The 14,282-nt window shown below is 40.7% G+C and overlaps 1 protein-coding gene across 1 annotated transcript in view; it reads left to right on the top strand.

Annotated features, from left to right (window-relative positions):
- Positions 1 to 2,585: 2,585 nt before the first annotated feature.
- Positions 2,586 to 14,282, top strand: part of prkcea (protein kinase C, epsilon a) — a 426,235-nt gene continuing 414,538 nt past the window's right edge. The window contains exon 1 of the mRNA XM_078405002.1: positions 2,586 to 3,975. Within this exon, the coding sequence (XP_078261128.1) occupies positions 3,628 to 3,975 (348 nt within the window). The 5' untranslated portion in view covers positions 2,586 to 3,627. The remainder of the gene's footprint in view (positions 3,976 to 14,282) is intronic.

Raw genomic sequence — 14,282 nt, 5'->3', positions numbered from 1 at the left:
ACCATTAATTGCTTGGAAAAAGATCGAAACATAAGAGCAGGAAAGGAACATAGTCCCTCAAGCCTATTCTGCCATTTAAATAAACTCATAATCGATCTGTGGCTCAACATATTAGATATTTGCTAGAGGAACTCAGCAGCTCAGGCAGCATTTATGGAGGTAAATGGATGATTGACATTGGTCAAGACCCTTCATCAGTCCAGATGAAGTCTCAAACCAAAACATTGACTGTCCATTTCTCTTCATGGATGCATCTTGACCCATTGTGTTTCTCTAGCAGTTTGTTTTTTGCTCCAGATTCCAGCATCTGCAGTCTTTCTTGTCTACAATATAGAATTTGTTGTTGTAGCTTATCTCCTGCAAAAGAAAAAGAGTAGTGAATGTAAACATTACTCCTTCAAGAGAATGTGACTCTGGAATTAATAATGGGAAATAAGGAAATTGTAGAGACACTGCAAAAATATTCAGTATTTGCCTTTGTGATAGAAGATAGGAAAAGCTTCACAACCATTGTAGAAAATCTGGGGGTAAAAGGAAGTTGAAAAATCGGCACCACCATGCAAACTAATGAGACTAAAGGCTGACAGGTTCCCAGGAGATGATGGGCCTCGTCCTAAACTCTGAAAAGAAGATAATGAATGCTCCAGTATTCCAAAGCTTCCTAGATTTTGGAAAGATCATGGTACATTGGAAAACTAGCATGAAACTCTCCTTTTGCACAGCCAACAGTTCTCCCATTATAGCCAACAAAGTGCTGAAGTAACTCAGCAGGACAGGCAGCTTCTCTGGAGAGGAATGGATAAGGTATGGGTCGAGACCCTTCTTCAGACTAAGAGTCAGGAGAGGAAAACTAGAGATATGGAAGGGTACAAAGAGCACCTGAGGTGCAAACAGATCAAGGCAGACGATGGTCAAGGAAATGTACAATGGTTCATTGCTGGTTGAGGGAAAGGTGACAACAGTAAAATTAATCAGAGGGACAGTGAAACTAGGAGAACTAGGATGGGGAGAGAGGGAAAGCAAGGGTTACTTGAATTTGGAGAAATCAATATTCATAGCACTGGGTTGTAATATGCCGAAGCAAAATAAGAGGTGCTGTTCCTCCAATTTGCATTTGGCCTCACTCTGACAGTGGAGGAGGCCCAGAACAGAAAGGTCCGTATGGGAATAGGAGGGGGGATTAAAGTGTTTAGCAACCAGGAGATCATGTAGGCCCAGGCAGACTGAGCAAAGGTGTTCAAGGAAACAATCGCCCAGTCTGCGCTCGGTCTCGCTGATATTAAGGACGCCACACCTAGAATAGCGGATGAGGTTGGTGGCGCAAGTAAACCTCTGCCTCACCTGAAATAACTGTCGTGTTGCATCTTCTGCGGTTGCAGGGGAAACCGTATTACATATTTTTGGTATAGATATTGTCTATATACCACAAATGTTTATCAGTCATTATCAAATTGTAACATTTAAATATCTTTTTGTCTTGATGGCAGAATAGTTATTGGATCAGGGTTGGTTTAGCACGACGTCTTAGCTCTGCAAAAGTAATGTATTGTTTTAACTCTTTCATTATCTAGACCCAATGATTTCACCGTGTACTGTAAACACACATCTGAAGAAGAGGCCCGACCCGAAACGTCACCTATGTTCTCCAGAGATGCTGCTTGACCCGCTGAGGTATCAGTGAGCTGTGCGAAGAACTGTAAAAGAGACCGTTATTTTTCTTGCAATTCCCCACGCAGTGACTTCCTGAATTCAGTCATAGTATCGGTGAAAATACGTTTTATAAAACGAAACGTGCCCCTTCACAAGGAGGAAATAAAGTGTGACGATGCGAGTCGACGCGAATGCAGTGTTCACAGCCATCATTTACTGTCGTCGCAGTCACGTTTGAACACAGTCCTGATTGGTTGATGAATCGTGGCAGCGGTGGCAATAGAAGATAGAATTAAAACAACAATATCATTATGAATTAAAGTTAAATATGTATACTTTACGATATCTGGGATTGGCCAGTTTAGTACGTACAGTATAAAATGTATTTGAAGTGTACAACTTTTGAAACATATGGCTCTTAAACTTTCACAATTAGGGCACGGAATACCGGAGTTTGTGAATCAGCTGCATTTCCAACCGTTTGAGTTGACTTCCTTCCTGCCATGAGGATGTGAAATCCCACAAAAACGTGCACAAAATATCTGTCCAGTTCTATCGCTTGAGGATGGCAATAAACATGCCGGCTCCAACACATTAAAAAAAATCAGGAATACAATGTTTGGTTTTACTTTAGCAAGTCTGTGAATTAAGAAACCCACTGTTACTGTGGATATGAGATGGTACAAATGTGTTTAATGCAGATGTTATAAATGAAATGGATCATGTACGTGTCCTATCCGGGAAGTTGAAATGGTATTTCGGAATTCCAAAAGCTAAAAATATTTCTTCCGTGTTCTCAAAATCTTGTGACAAAATCTGGTGAAAGTATTAAGTAGTTGTACGGAGCTTGATCCAACTCGTTAAACACGTAAATGGGTGTAAATCTAGTTGATTACCATCGCTTGCACCACGTATATATTGAGCGTACAACCCGCGTTCATTCACTGAAATGAATGTCTTTGCACAACGATGGTCTGAAAACGCACCGCTAACCCGCGACAAGGATAACACGATTCAAATCGAGGGTCCGTCCAATTTTGTTGGTTTGCGAATATTGTTGAGTTGGAAGGCACGATTCCTTGGCGATGTTTAATAGCTGGACTGTGCCGACAGCACTCTGCTGAGCCCGGGAAGACTTTCTGACGTCTTTTGCGCATTTCCTGCATCAAGCCTAACAGAGGAGGAGGGAAAGCGAGAGAGAGGGAGTAGGAAATCACCGCAGCCACCAACAACAGTCTCAGCAGTTTGGTCCCGCGAGTTGCCAACAGCAGCCAGCAACCAAAAACAACAAAAAAGAAAGCAGTTAGTAGCGATAATCATATTGCTCTCTGCCCCCTCCCCATCACTCGGTGTAATCATATTTGTATAACAAAAATCCTCCAATTTGTCTGGATACAAAACCCCAAAAAGTCGATTTCCTGCATGTAACCCCCTTGTGCAGAGTGCAGCCGTGTGTGGATCAGATCTCGGAGAGACGAAAGGGGGAAGAGACGATATGCGGACCGCTAGATGAGCAGCACAAGAACACTGATTCATTCCCTTTTAACCTGGACGATTTGTCGGAGGTTACAAAAAAGTTTGAAAAAATTCTCTCTTCTTTGCCCACTTTTATCCCCACCTCCTTCCTCCGACCTCCCCTCGCCCTCCCTGTTCCCCTCCAAGGATTTGAGCGAGGAGTTTGAAGGGGCAGGAGAGTTTTTTGTTGTTGTTTTTTGCCCTCCTGGGGTCAAGTTGTGCCGCAGCTCCGGCGTCAGAGAAACTAGCCGCCGGAGGGTCGACAGTCTCCTTCCATACCAAGGATAGTTTATTTTCCTCTTTCTCCCTTCTCCGCCTTCCTGGGGAAAAGCAGCGGCGGGTCGAGAGCGGGAGGGCAGGGAGGCGGCGGCGGACTCGGACGGCAGCGCCTGGCGGGCGGGCGAGCTCGTCTCCTCGTCCCCTCCCCTCCCCTCCCCCTCCCCCTCTCCGCACAGCGGAGCGATGGTCGTCTTCAACGGGCTGCTGAAGCTCAGGATCAGAGAGGCTGTCGACTTGAAGCCCACCCCGTGGTCGCTGAGACACGCAGTGGGTTCCAGGCCCCAGACTTTCCTGCTCGACCCTTACATAGCGGTCAATGTTGACGACTCGCGGATCGGCCAAACGACCACCAAGCAAAAGACCAACAGCCCCGCCTGGAACGACGACTTCGTTACCGATGTGTGCAACGGCAGGAAAATCGAGCTGGCCGTCTTCCACGATGCGCCCATCGGTTACGACGATTTTGTGGCCAACTGTACCATTCAGTTCGAGGATCTATTGCAGAATGGCAGCAGGCACTTCGAAGACTGGGTAAGATGCTGTTAATGTAAACATAAATTGACACATAACCACTCTAAGGAAATAAACCGTTGATGCATCACCACATTTTGCCCGATCCCGGTAAAGACAACGGCACGAGATAGCCCAGCTGTTGGCGGTTGAGCAGTAGACAACAGAAACAGAAACAGAAAGGGTTGACATACAGAGTTATGTCTATGTTATGAAGTGTCTCCGTCTCTGTTCCTCTCAAGACAACGCCTGTCACTGAGGGACTTGCGGTTTATTGAAGACATAGAACATGCATGATGACCTTGTATCCTACTAATAAGTAATGCGGCAAATACTAATTTGTGCCTGAAGTACATGGAATAGTTTTGTGGAAGAATTCAATGTCCCCTTGACTGTATAATTTGTCTGACATTGCATGCATGAACACTAAGAACGCGTGCATGTTATTAACTTAGTTCACATCCTCAACAATACTTCGGTTGGAACTAAATATGCATAGAATCCGTGCTGATGCATTCAGAATAGATTTGGAGATAAATCAAAGAATTTATGTTTTATTTCTATGGCAATGCACTGCATCAGTTCACTACAGCGTTGTCCTCATACTCCATAGGATATCAGTAGGAATAGACATTTTATTTTTTAAATGCTTCCAAGATTTTAGTAGCCTTGAGTCTGCTTTTATTTTTGTTTAGTTTTCACTTTAAATATAAACAGTTGGCAAACCAGGTCAAGGTTGGGTGAAGTAACGATTTGACAGGAGGATGCATTTGAGCATCTTAAATAAAACCAGAGCAACACATTTGGCTGTGTAGGGCAATTGATATTCAGGCCATGTACTTCTTTGAAAAAAGATCTGCTTGCACAAATATAATGGTGAAATAGCACCCATTATTATTTGATTGTATTAATTTCAGTGTAGGTGCAAATACCTGCAGATAAAGCAAATCATTAAGCTGGAAATACACGTGTTTATAGATTGAAATAACATGGCAACAGCAAGATATAAAGAATGAAAAGCGTTTCTCGTCAACCATTAGCATATATCCCAGGGAAAAGACATCTCATGGATAGTGTGCAACAACATTTTGAGGCTACTGAAGAAAGTGTTCATGTTTTCAAGGAAACCTTTTGCATCCCTCCATCCTCATGAAGATTTGTGCAAAGGAAGACAGATTTGATTGGTACAGTGTCTTGTACTGCCACTGAGCTAAGACAGCTGTGTGAATTAATAATATTCTATTGAGATGAAAGAGGGGAAATAATTTCAATCATAATACTGTCAAAGTTTTATTTTCCTGAGAAAATAGCTTCTACACTAAAATGGATGAATTTGCACCAGGAATCGGTGCTTCCAGGCTGGGTATTCTATTTCCAATCTCACTTCTGAGTAGTAATTGGAACATAAGAATAATACTTGACTGTTTAGCATCTTCAAAGTCTTCTAACATCGAATTAGAGCCCTGCTAATCTGCACTTCAACTCCTTTTACCCACTATTGTTCCTCATCTTTTGATATGCTTATGTAATAAAATTTCTTAGGACATTGTTTTGAAGGCTTCAATTGGGCTAACCTTTCAAGAGAGTCTACAACTGACGTGTCTCCAGATTATCTCCTGAATTTTCAGATTATGGTCGTCTGTTCTGCATTTTCCCTCACATCGCCGGTTTTATTAATGACCTTAAACAGCAATTTCTTAATTTAACCCATCAAGGATTCTGACATTCTGTTGACATTGAGTTGGCTTAAATCAATGGAGGTACCATCAAGTATGCTAGCCAGAAATTAAAGCAATTGATTTTGATTGACTCTAAACATCGTTCATGTACTGATTTTTAAAACAAAAATGAGAAATAAATACAGAGCACATATATCTCAATCCCAGACTCTGTTCTAGGGAAAAAAGATAGGATCTGTGCAAGATTATTCATCTCAATTGCTAGTTTACCCCTTTATATTTCATGACTTGTAACTATGGAACATGCATATTAGTAGAATTCTGAAGGTCAATATTTATCAACCCCTCTTCATTATTGTCACAGATGTAAAACATAATACTGATGTGTTACATTACAGTTGCAGGGCAAGGATTACGGGGGAGAACATTATAAAATTTTAGCTTTTATTCTTCCCGATATGTTTATGACTGAGAAGAGTGAAGTATATCTTGGGCTAGTTCTTGGGAGCAAAATAAGGAAGGTCTATGAGGGAAATGGGATACTACATACTGCTGACATATAATAGGTCAGCTTTTTATCTTTGCTGCCTTTGCAATGAGTAACCTGGAGTTATAAGTGAGTGACATGGCTGGGGCTCCGTGCACCTGAATACTGCCCAGGTCTTTAGGGTGAAAGTATATTCCATTGTCATGTGTGATTTTTTGTTGTAATGGGTCAGCTGCTTGCAATTGCTGCATTTACCTGATCTCGATGAGGAGAGCCTATGATGGCTGAAGTACCCCGTACTGCAGAAGTGAACCCAGAATAGGGGAGGACCTCAATGAGTTCATGTAAATGCATAAACATCAACGTGGCCTGAAAGCCTTTGTCGACTAGAAAAGCCATGCCTCTTTCCCCCTGCTAGCGTTGAAGATATGTCATTTGTGCTCCTGAATGTTTAAAAAATAACGGAATTATTCAAATGAGTGATTTTTAAATAAAATAAAATCAGCTGACAATAAAAGATGAATTTTAGATAATTAAGACCAAAGCACAGTGGGAAAAAAAACTGTACCTCTTTCCTTTCTTCCCTACTTTCTTACAAATTCCTCTGATGTTTATGGGATTATAAATCTTGTGCCAAGTTTGTCTGGAGAGTTCAGTCACAGATTATCATGACAGACATGATGCCATCTACCAATGAACAAATTTAGGATTTTTGCATTTTTCTCTGAATAGATGGTAGTCCTTGATTTGCCAGTAGTTAAATGGCAATAGTGCTGTGTTTAAAATCACCAGAATTTACTAGCAAAGTATGGATCTAATATATTAAAGAAAACTTTTGATGAGATAGGCAGTGCAGTTTTATTATCATTTGTTAATGAATATTTACGGAATTCATACATGAAGTCATTCAGCATGGAAACAGGCCCTTCTGCCCAACTTACCCACACTGACCAACATGTCCCATCTGCACTAGTTCCATCTGCCTGTGCTTGGCTCATATCCCTCTAAACCTGTCCTATCCATGTACTTGTCTAAATGATTTTTAATTAAATGATTATATTTAATGATTTCATACCATTAAAGTGCATGGCAACTAATTAACTAAGAAGGTGGAGGATGATCATATGAGATTAGTGGATAGCGATGATTCATCATTTCATTTGAGAAGGACATATAACAGAGGATATGTCTACCATAAGAATATAAAATGAATGCTTAGGCCAATTGATCCCGGCTCTGCAACTCATCTAGATCATGACTGATCCAATCTTGGGCTCAACATCACTTTTCCGCTCTCTCCCTGTACCTTCTGATTCAATCATAGTTCAACAATCTGTCAGTATCCACCTTGAATCTATTCAGTGGGTCTCTGGCAAAATAATTCTAAAGAGTCATATTTGTCAGAGAAAAAATCTGTCTCCTTGTCTTCGACATAAATGGGTGACTTCTCTGAAACTGTATCTGACAGTATCCTTGTATCTGACAGTATCCTTGTATCTGACACCTCCACAAGGAGAAACAACTTCTCAACACCCAACCTGTCAATTTCTCTCAGAATCTTAAATGTTTCAATACAATTGCCTAAACTCCAATCAGAATGGGTCCAACCTGCTCAGTCTTTTTTCAAATGTCAAACCCCTTCTCCCAGGAATCAACCTTCAGAAGCACTTTTCATTGCATCTGATTCAAACAAAGCAATCCCAACATACAGAACATTCTTAGCCTTGACAAAACATATTTCCTGTCTTAAAGGAGCAGATCCTCATCAATCAACTATTTTCTGTACTTGTAGTCAGTATCATTACAAATCATAAAAACTGTCAATACTGTTATATAAAGTTCAGATGTAAGGGTTTTATTTTCTTCCTCAGTCTATTGTTTATCCCATGAAGAGTTTCATTGTAGACTGATGTTTATACCATTGACAAAAACTTCTTGTGTTTGTTTATATCTTTGCTTCATTTGTGTTACTGTAGCCACTTTTGCAACAAATCTTAGTTTTGTTCCTTTCGTTGATGTTGTATATTCTAATTACTGTTGGCACATCTTTTTAAAAATCACTTATGTTCAGCAAATATACAAATAAGGGATAGTAAATAAAGAGTTGTTTCCACACATCAGCGCAATAGTTGTGGATGCTTTTGAGATGCAAATATTAATGGTCGGCTCTATATTCCCTTGTGGGAATGTTTCTGAATTGACTATTTATGCTCAAAGCAACGTTTGTGCAAATAGAGCATGTTTCACTCCACAAGAGCATACATTTTCTGTTTGTTATCTCTATACTAAAACTCTGTTTGTTTCTGAACTACAGCCAAAACAGTACACGATAGCGCAACAATTTTAGGCCCACCTTACTCACCGTCGTCCCTTTGGTGTTAATGGGAGGTTTCTTTGAAATCGGTGTTATATTTTTAAAGTTAATCACATTTTAAAGTTTAAATCTATCTCCTAGGGAGGGAAGAGGGAGGGAGGGGAGGAGAGGGGGAGGTGAGAGGAGGGGGGAAGAGGAGAGGGGTGGGGCGAGGAGAGAGGAGAGGAGAGGGTGCTGCACCAATGCAGGAGAGGTTTGGGCCCAACGGATCCACTTGGTCTAGTTGTCAATAAAATGTATGCATGCGCAGCTCAGCTTTTTTAATGCTATTCATTCATTTGTACGATATGATACAATGGAACTTTATTTATCCCAGGAGGGAAATTGATCAGCCAACAGTCATAAAATACATTCTTAGTCACGTGTGTGACCAAAAAATGTGAAAAATTGTGGAATACATCTCTTCTAATTCTGAAAACATTACAGGTATATTGTTTTGTACTGGATATATGACTTATATATGTCAAGGTTTATCAAGTGAAATTTTTATATGTTATGCTGACAATGTTTGTTTAGGGTAAGAGGTCATATATGACTGGTCATGTGAGTGACCATGTGAGGTCGCATACGTGACGGAGACAGGGAACAGGGGCGTTCCCCTCTTCCTAAAGTCCACCACTAACTCCTTAGTCTTGTCGGTGTTGAGCTGCAGGTGATTCAACCAACACCACTCAACAAAGTCGTTGACTACACCTTTGTATTCAGCTCCCTCCCCCCCCCCCCCCCCCCCCCCTCATTGATGCAACCAACAATTGCAGTCATCTGAAAGCTTCTGCAGGTGGCAGGAGTTATATCTGAAGTCTAAGGTGTAGATGGTGAACAGAAAGAGAGAGAGGACCGCTCCTTGTGGGGCCCCTGTGTTGCTCACTACCATGTCCAAGACACAGTTCTGTAGCCTGACATATTGTGGTCGGCCAGTCAGGTAGTTGGTGATCCAGGACACCATGAGAGGGAAGTAGACTCTCTTCCCTGTTTTAAGCAATTCTCCTGATCCATACCGATAAACCACAATCCCTGCAGCTGTGAAGAGATATTGGCTGGTTTACCATCCATCCAATGGCTGATCTTTAACAGTTGTCAGGATACCCAATGGAATTTGGTATTGGATTGTCTTTTTTCTCAGAGAGACTCTGTTTCTGCTCAGTAGCTCACTTGGGTATGAGGAACCTCGAATGGGAAGAGATATTTGTCTCATATAGGGAACAGTTGAGCTTAGTGGAATGTGCTTTGGAGAAATATTAGCTTTGATCATCAGCAGTAAACACATGGAAAGACAGTGCCCACCCACTGTGTGGAATGGAAGTTAGGTTGCAGATCAGCGCTCCCAACTCACCAGACCTAGCGAATATTACTGGTCGAGAAGGAATGTTTCTCTTTAAGTAATTTAATGCAATAATTGAGGAGGAAATCGTCTTTCCAAGTTCAAATGCACATTAGCAAATGTAGCTTTGTGACAAGATGGTAATTTAGTATCTTTCTCTATTTGCCAAAGGTCATGGGAGATGGGGAAAAAGAAAGAGTGCATTAATCCACCTGGGTGTTTTAGAATTCTTACAATGTTTAATGAATGCTAATTCTTCTAATTCCCGTGAATTAATGAGGTATTCCCACTTCATTTTCATATTTACTGAAGTTACCAAATGGATACAGAGTTATTTTAGAATTTCTACATCTATCTCATCACGAGATTTCTGGTGACATTGATGACTTTACATTATGACCTGTTGTATGGAATGTTTGTGCCCCTTCACCAGCGGTTTCATACCAGAGAAAACACCTCTCAACAAGCAAGGAAATGGGGAAATGAATATTTGCATTAATTAACCAGAAATTACACTTTTATAATGTTATCTCTTGTGAATTGTCTGAACTTGCATGGGTATTCCTGATTTCATTGTTAGTCCCAATTTAAATTGAGATTTAGGAAAAAACAAACTGCGGGAGGAACTCAGTGGGTCACGCAGCATCTGGGAGGGAACAGACAGGCACCATTTCAGGTCAGGGCCCTGAATCAGCCTGAAGAAGGGTGTCAGAATGAAACGTTGCTTGTCCATTCCCTTCACAGATGCTGCCTGACCACCGAGTTCTTCCAGTAGTCTGTGTTTTGTTCAAGATTCCACAATCTGAAGTCTCTCATGTCTTAAGTTTAGATATGTTGCTTTCTTTAATTCATCCGATGCCACATTTTTATAATATATCGGTTGTACTCTCCATGTTGTAATATTGCAATGTGCACAAGAACAAATCTGTACCTTTTGTCCTCTTATCTCGTTCATCCACAGTTCCTAATCAAGTAACTGGATCAGTGCACTTCACAGTGGCACAGCTGGCAGAGCTGCTCTCTCACAGCACCAGAGACTGATTCGATCCTTACCTCAGTTGCTGCCTGTGTGGAGTTTGCATATTCTCCCTGTGACCAGGTTTCCTCTGGGTGCTCCAGTTTCCACCCACATCCAAAGATGTGCAGGTTTGTAGGTTAATTGGCCTGTAACTTGTCCCTGGTGTGTAGGGAGTGGGGCAAAAGTGTGATGACAAAGAACTAGAGTGAATGGACGATTGATGGTTGGCGTGGACACCGTGGACTGAAGAGCCTGTTTCCATGCTGTATCTTTTAATCAATCAATCAATCAATAGGAATTCTCGGTAACACAGTTCATCTCTGATCTGTTTTCTATTTTTCGTACAGCTTTTTCATGAAGCCAATGTTCATTTAATTGAAGTGGCTGAAAGGCAGCAACCACTTTCTAAAAAATAATTGGTCAGTCTTTGGAATTGGGGATCTGATGGTTAAATACAAACTATTCTATTCCTTCTATTTGGTTACCTGATGTTACATTCACAATACAGTATTGGGAGAAAAGTTTGTCTTTAGTACCTGTCAGGATTCCCGTTTGGTGCAAGATACTTAATATTGCAATCAATTTTGCATCTGATATACCAAAAAAGTAATAATGTCTTTCCATGATCTGTAAAAACCTCTTGCATTTCTCAATAATTAAGCTTGGATCATGCAATCTGTTATTGCTTTCACCCATTTCATCAGTTGCTAGTTCACATCATTATTATTTTCCTGATGTGAATTTAAAAAAAGGGTGGGGGGGAGATTATCCCTGCTGTTCATGTGTGGCCTACTTAAACAGAGATGGATACCACTGATTTTCTTGTCTTTTCAAAACCAAAGGCAGTGGTGTTATGGCAACCTATCATACCCAAATTGAAAATTAATATACATTGATCTGTCATAAAGTGCTGGAGTACCTCAGCAGGTCAGGCAGAATCCCCAAAGAACATGGATAATACGTATCCATGTTCTCTGGGGATATTGCCTGATGCACTGAGTTACTCCAGCACTGTGTTTTTTTTAATAAACCTGCATCTGCAGTTCCTTCTATCTCATACATTGATCTGTGTTGCTCACTGTGCAGCTTTAATCCTTATCATTACATTTATGCACCAATCTTTGCTGAGGGAGATGTGTACAATCATTTACTTCCATTTTAAAGGTTTGCTTTTCTTTCCGTCTCTAACTTTGCATCTCGTGCTCCTTCATCCCAACATCTTCCATTCATTTCAGAATGGTCTGTATTGCATTGAGGAAATTCTCCATGTTTCTGATTTTCCTTCTTCTCAATAAATTGAACTGTTGTCTTTTCAGTGTAGTTTTCTTCATTGTCAGCCACACATTTCCAGGGAAAAGAAAAGAATGGGAAAACTCCAGGTCTACCATTCTTTGCTGTCCAATCAACTCCAAAGCTACTGAAGTCCCATTTGTGAAGTAATTATATTGATACTCAAATGAACAGTATATCTTGAAGAGATGCAAATTGTCATAAATTTATCAGAATTTTAAGGTAACTACACAATTTTAACAGAACTCTTGTTTGTATACAGGCGTTTCAGAATGTGCTAATTTTTGTAACTGAAAGCAGCTGTTTCTCTTTCATCTTTATTCTAGAAAATGGTGTTAAACAGCTTCTGTTCCCTTAGCAACCGTGCAGAAACCATAAGCATGTTACGAACAGTAGCCCTAACCTGACTGATCCATGTAGCCGCAATCTTAAAAACTGCAACAGTAACCTGACCTACCGGGACGCCGGTAAGATTGGATTATTCACCTTGAGTGGAAAATAAAATCTGATGAATGAAAATCAGGAGGTTAATTCAACCTCATCTGTGATGTTCCCTGTGGGTTAGGTTAAGAATTGCTCCCTCATTTGGATTTGTATTGACATTATCGCGCACACACAGTAGCCACATTAAGCTTTTTCATGAATGCAATGTCATTCCTCTGATTTTGTGTCTGTGGCGCTAACAGAAAATGTATCGGGCAAACAACGTTGATGCAATTGAGCAATTTGTAGCTATTGAAATGGATAGAAGATTAGTCTCTGCTTGCAATTGTTTCATGTTTTCAAGGCAAACATTTACTTTTCTGAATTTATGTTGCTGCTGGCAAATAAAGTAAAATTAAACAATTTTTTAAGAGATCTAACTCATTGTAGTGCAGAAATAATTCACTCAACCCATCAAGAGCTTGCATCATTTGTGAAATTTCAATAGATATTTTAAAAAAAAGAACTTTCTCAAATTCTGTGAGATGTGTTCTTGTCGTGTGTTCAGGAAATGTGATATGCAAATTGGATTCACAAGAGACTGCAGGTGGTGGAATCTTGAGCAAAAAATAAACCGCTGGAGGGACTTGGTGTCCCAGGCAGCATCTGTGGAGGGAAATGCTTAAGAGGCATTTTGGGTCTAGACCTTTTTTCACAGTGGCTGAAGACTGGCTGAAGAAGGATCCTGGCCCGAAATGCCGGCTGTCCATTTTCTTCTACAGATGCTGCTTGGCCCGCTGAGTTCCTGCAGCATTTTGTGTTTTAGATAAATGTGCAAATTATCAAAAGATAATTATTTTCACGAGCATTTTCTGACATTTAAATGACATCGACTTCCCCAAATGGGAATTAAAAGCCTCCTGTGTGTTTATTACATGCTTGCTATTTATTTCGAAACAGAAACAAAAGCTACAAACTGAAATATACAATTTGAGGATCGGGGACTAAAACAGATTATCTTCCTTGCTTCAGTTGTTTGTGGCACCCTCTGCATTCAAGAGGTTAATGTGAATCAGAGTTTCAAGACCTAAAGAACCAGCAAGCCTTAATGTTTGCTGTGGATTCCTCCAACATGACCATCTAATCTCAAGGCTGCTCTGAGTAGTAGACTGAAATGTGCTTCCACAGGGTTCACACTGGTAATTCTGATCAGCAGCTTTTTGGAAGTGGTCTACATGGATTGTCCTCAAGGCCTTGCCAAGATTGTGATAGTGGATTGTGTCAGATGGTTTCATGAGCAGGCTGCCCAGGTAATTTGGTCGAATGGCCTATTACCAGATTCCTCACATAGACAGCAAGACCTCAGTTGGCTGGTAATGAGGCAGATTTTCACCATCAGATCCTTCATACAGCTATTACCACCCATTGCCCTTGAGGCGATAGCAAGATGAATGAGACCATCATCCAACTTCTGCAATGTGTGATTGTCATGGATGTCTAGAAAAGGTTGTTTGTTATTTTTAAAGATTTTTCAAAGGGCAGTTACGTACTCATGACCTCTGCGCATTGCAAGCTGTTCCCAGGGATACATACAGAGGCAAAATAATTATTGAGGGTGGAAGATGAATAACTAGATGACAGTTGTGATTTGGTCTGCCCGAAATCTGTTGACCTTTCAATGGAAGGATTTGTCCACGCTGAATGCTGGTGACAGGCATACTGCAAGATTCATGATC

Source organism: Rhinoraja longicauda, chromosome 9 (assembly GCF_053455715.1).
Source record: "Rhinoraja longicauda isolate Sanriku21f chromosome 9, sRhiLon1.1, whole genome shotgun sequence".
In the NCBI taxonomy this organism is placed as follows: Eukaryota; Metazoa; Chordata; class Chondrichthyes; order Rajiformes; family Arhynchobatidae; genus Rhinoraja; species Rhinoraja longicauda.
Note: the sequence above shows the minus strand (reverse complement) of the source record. Positions and strands in the feature narration are given on the sequence as shown.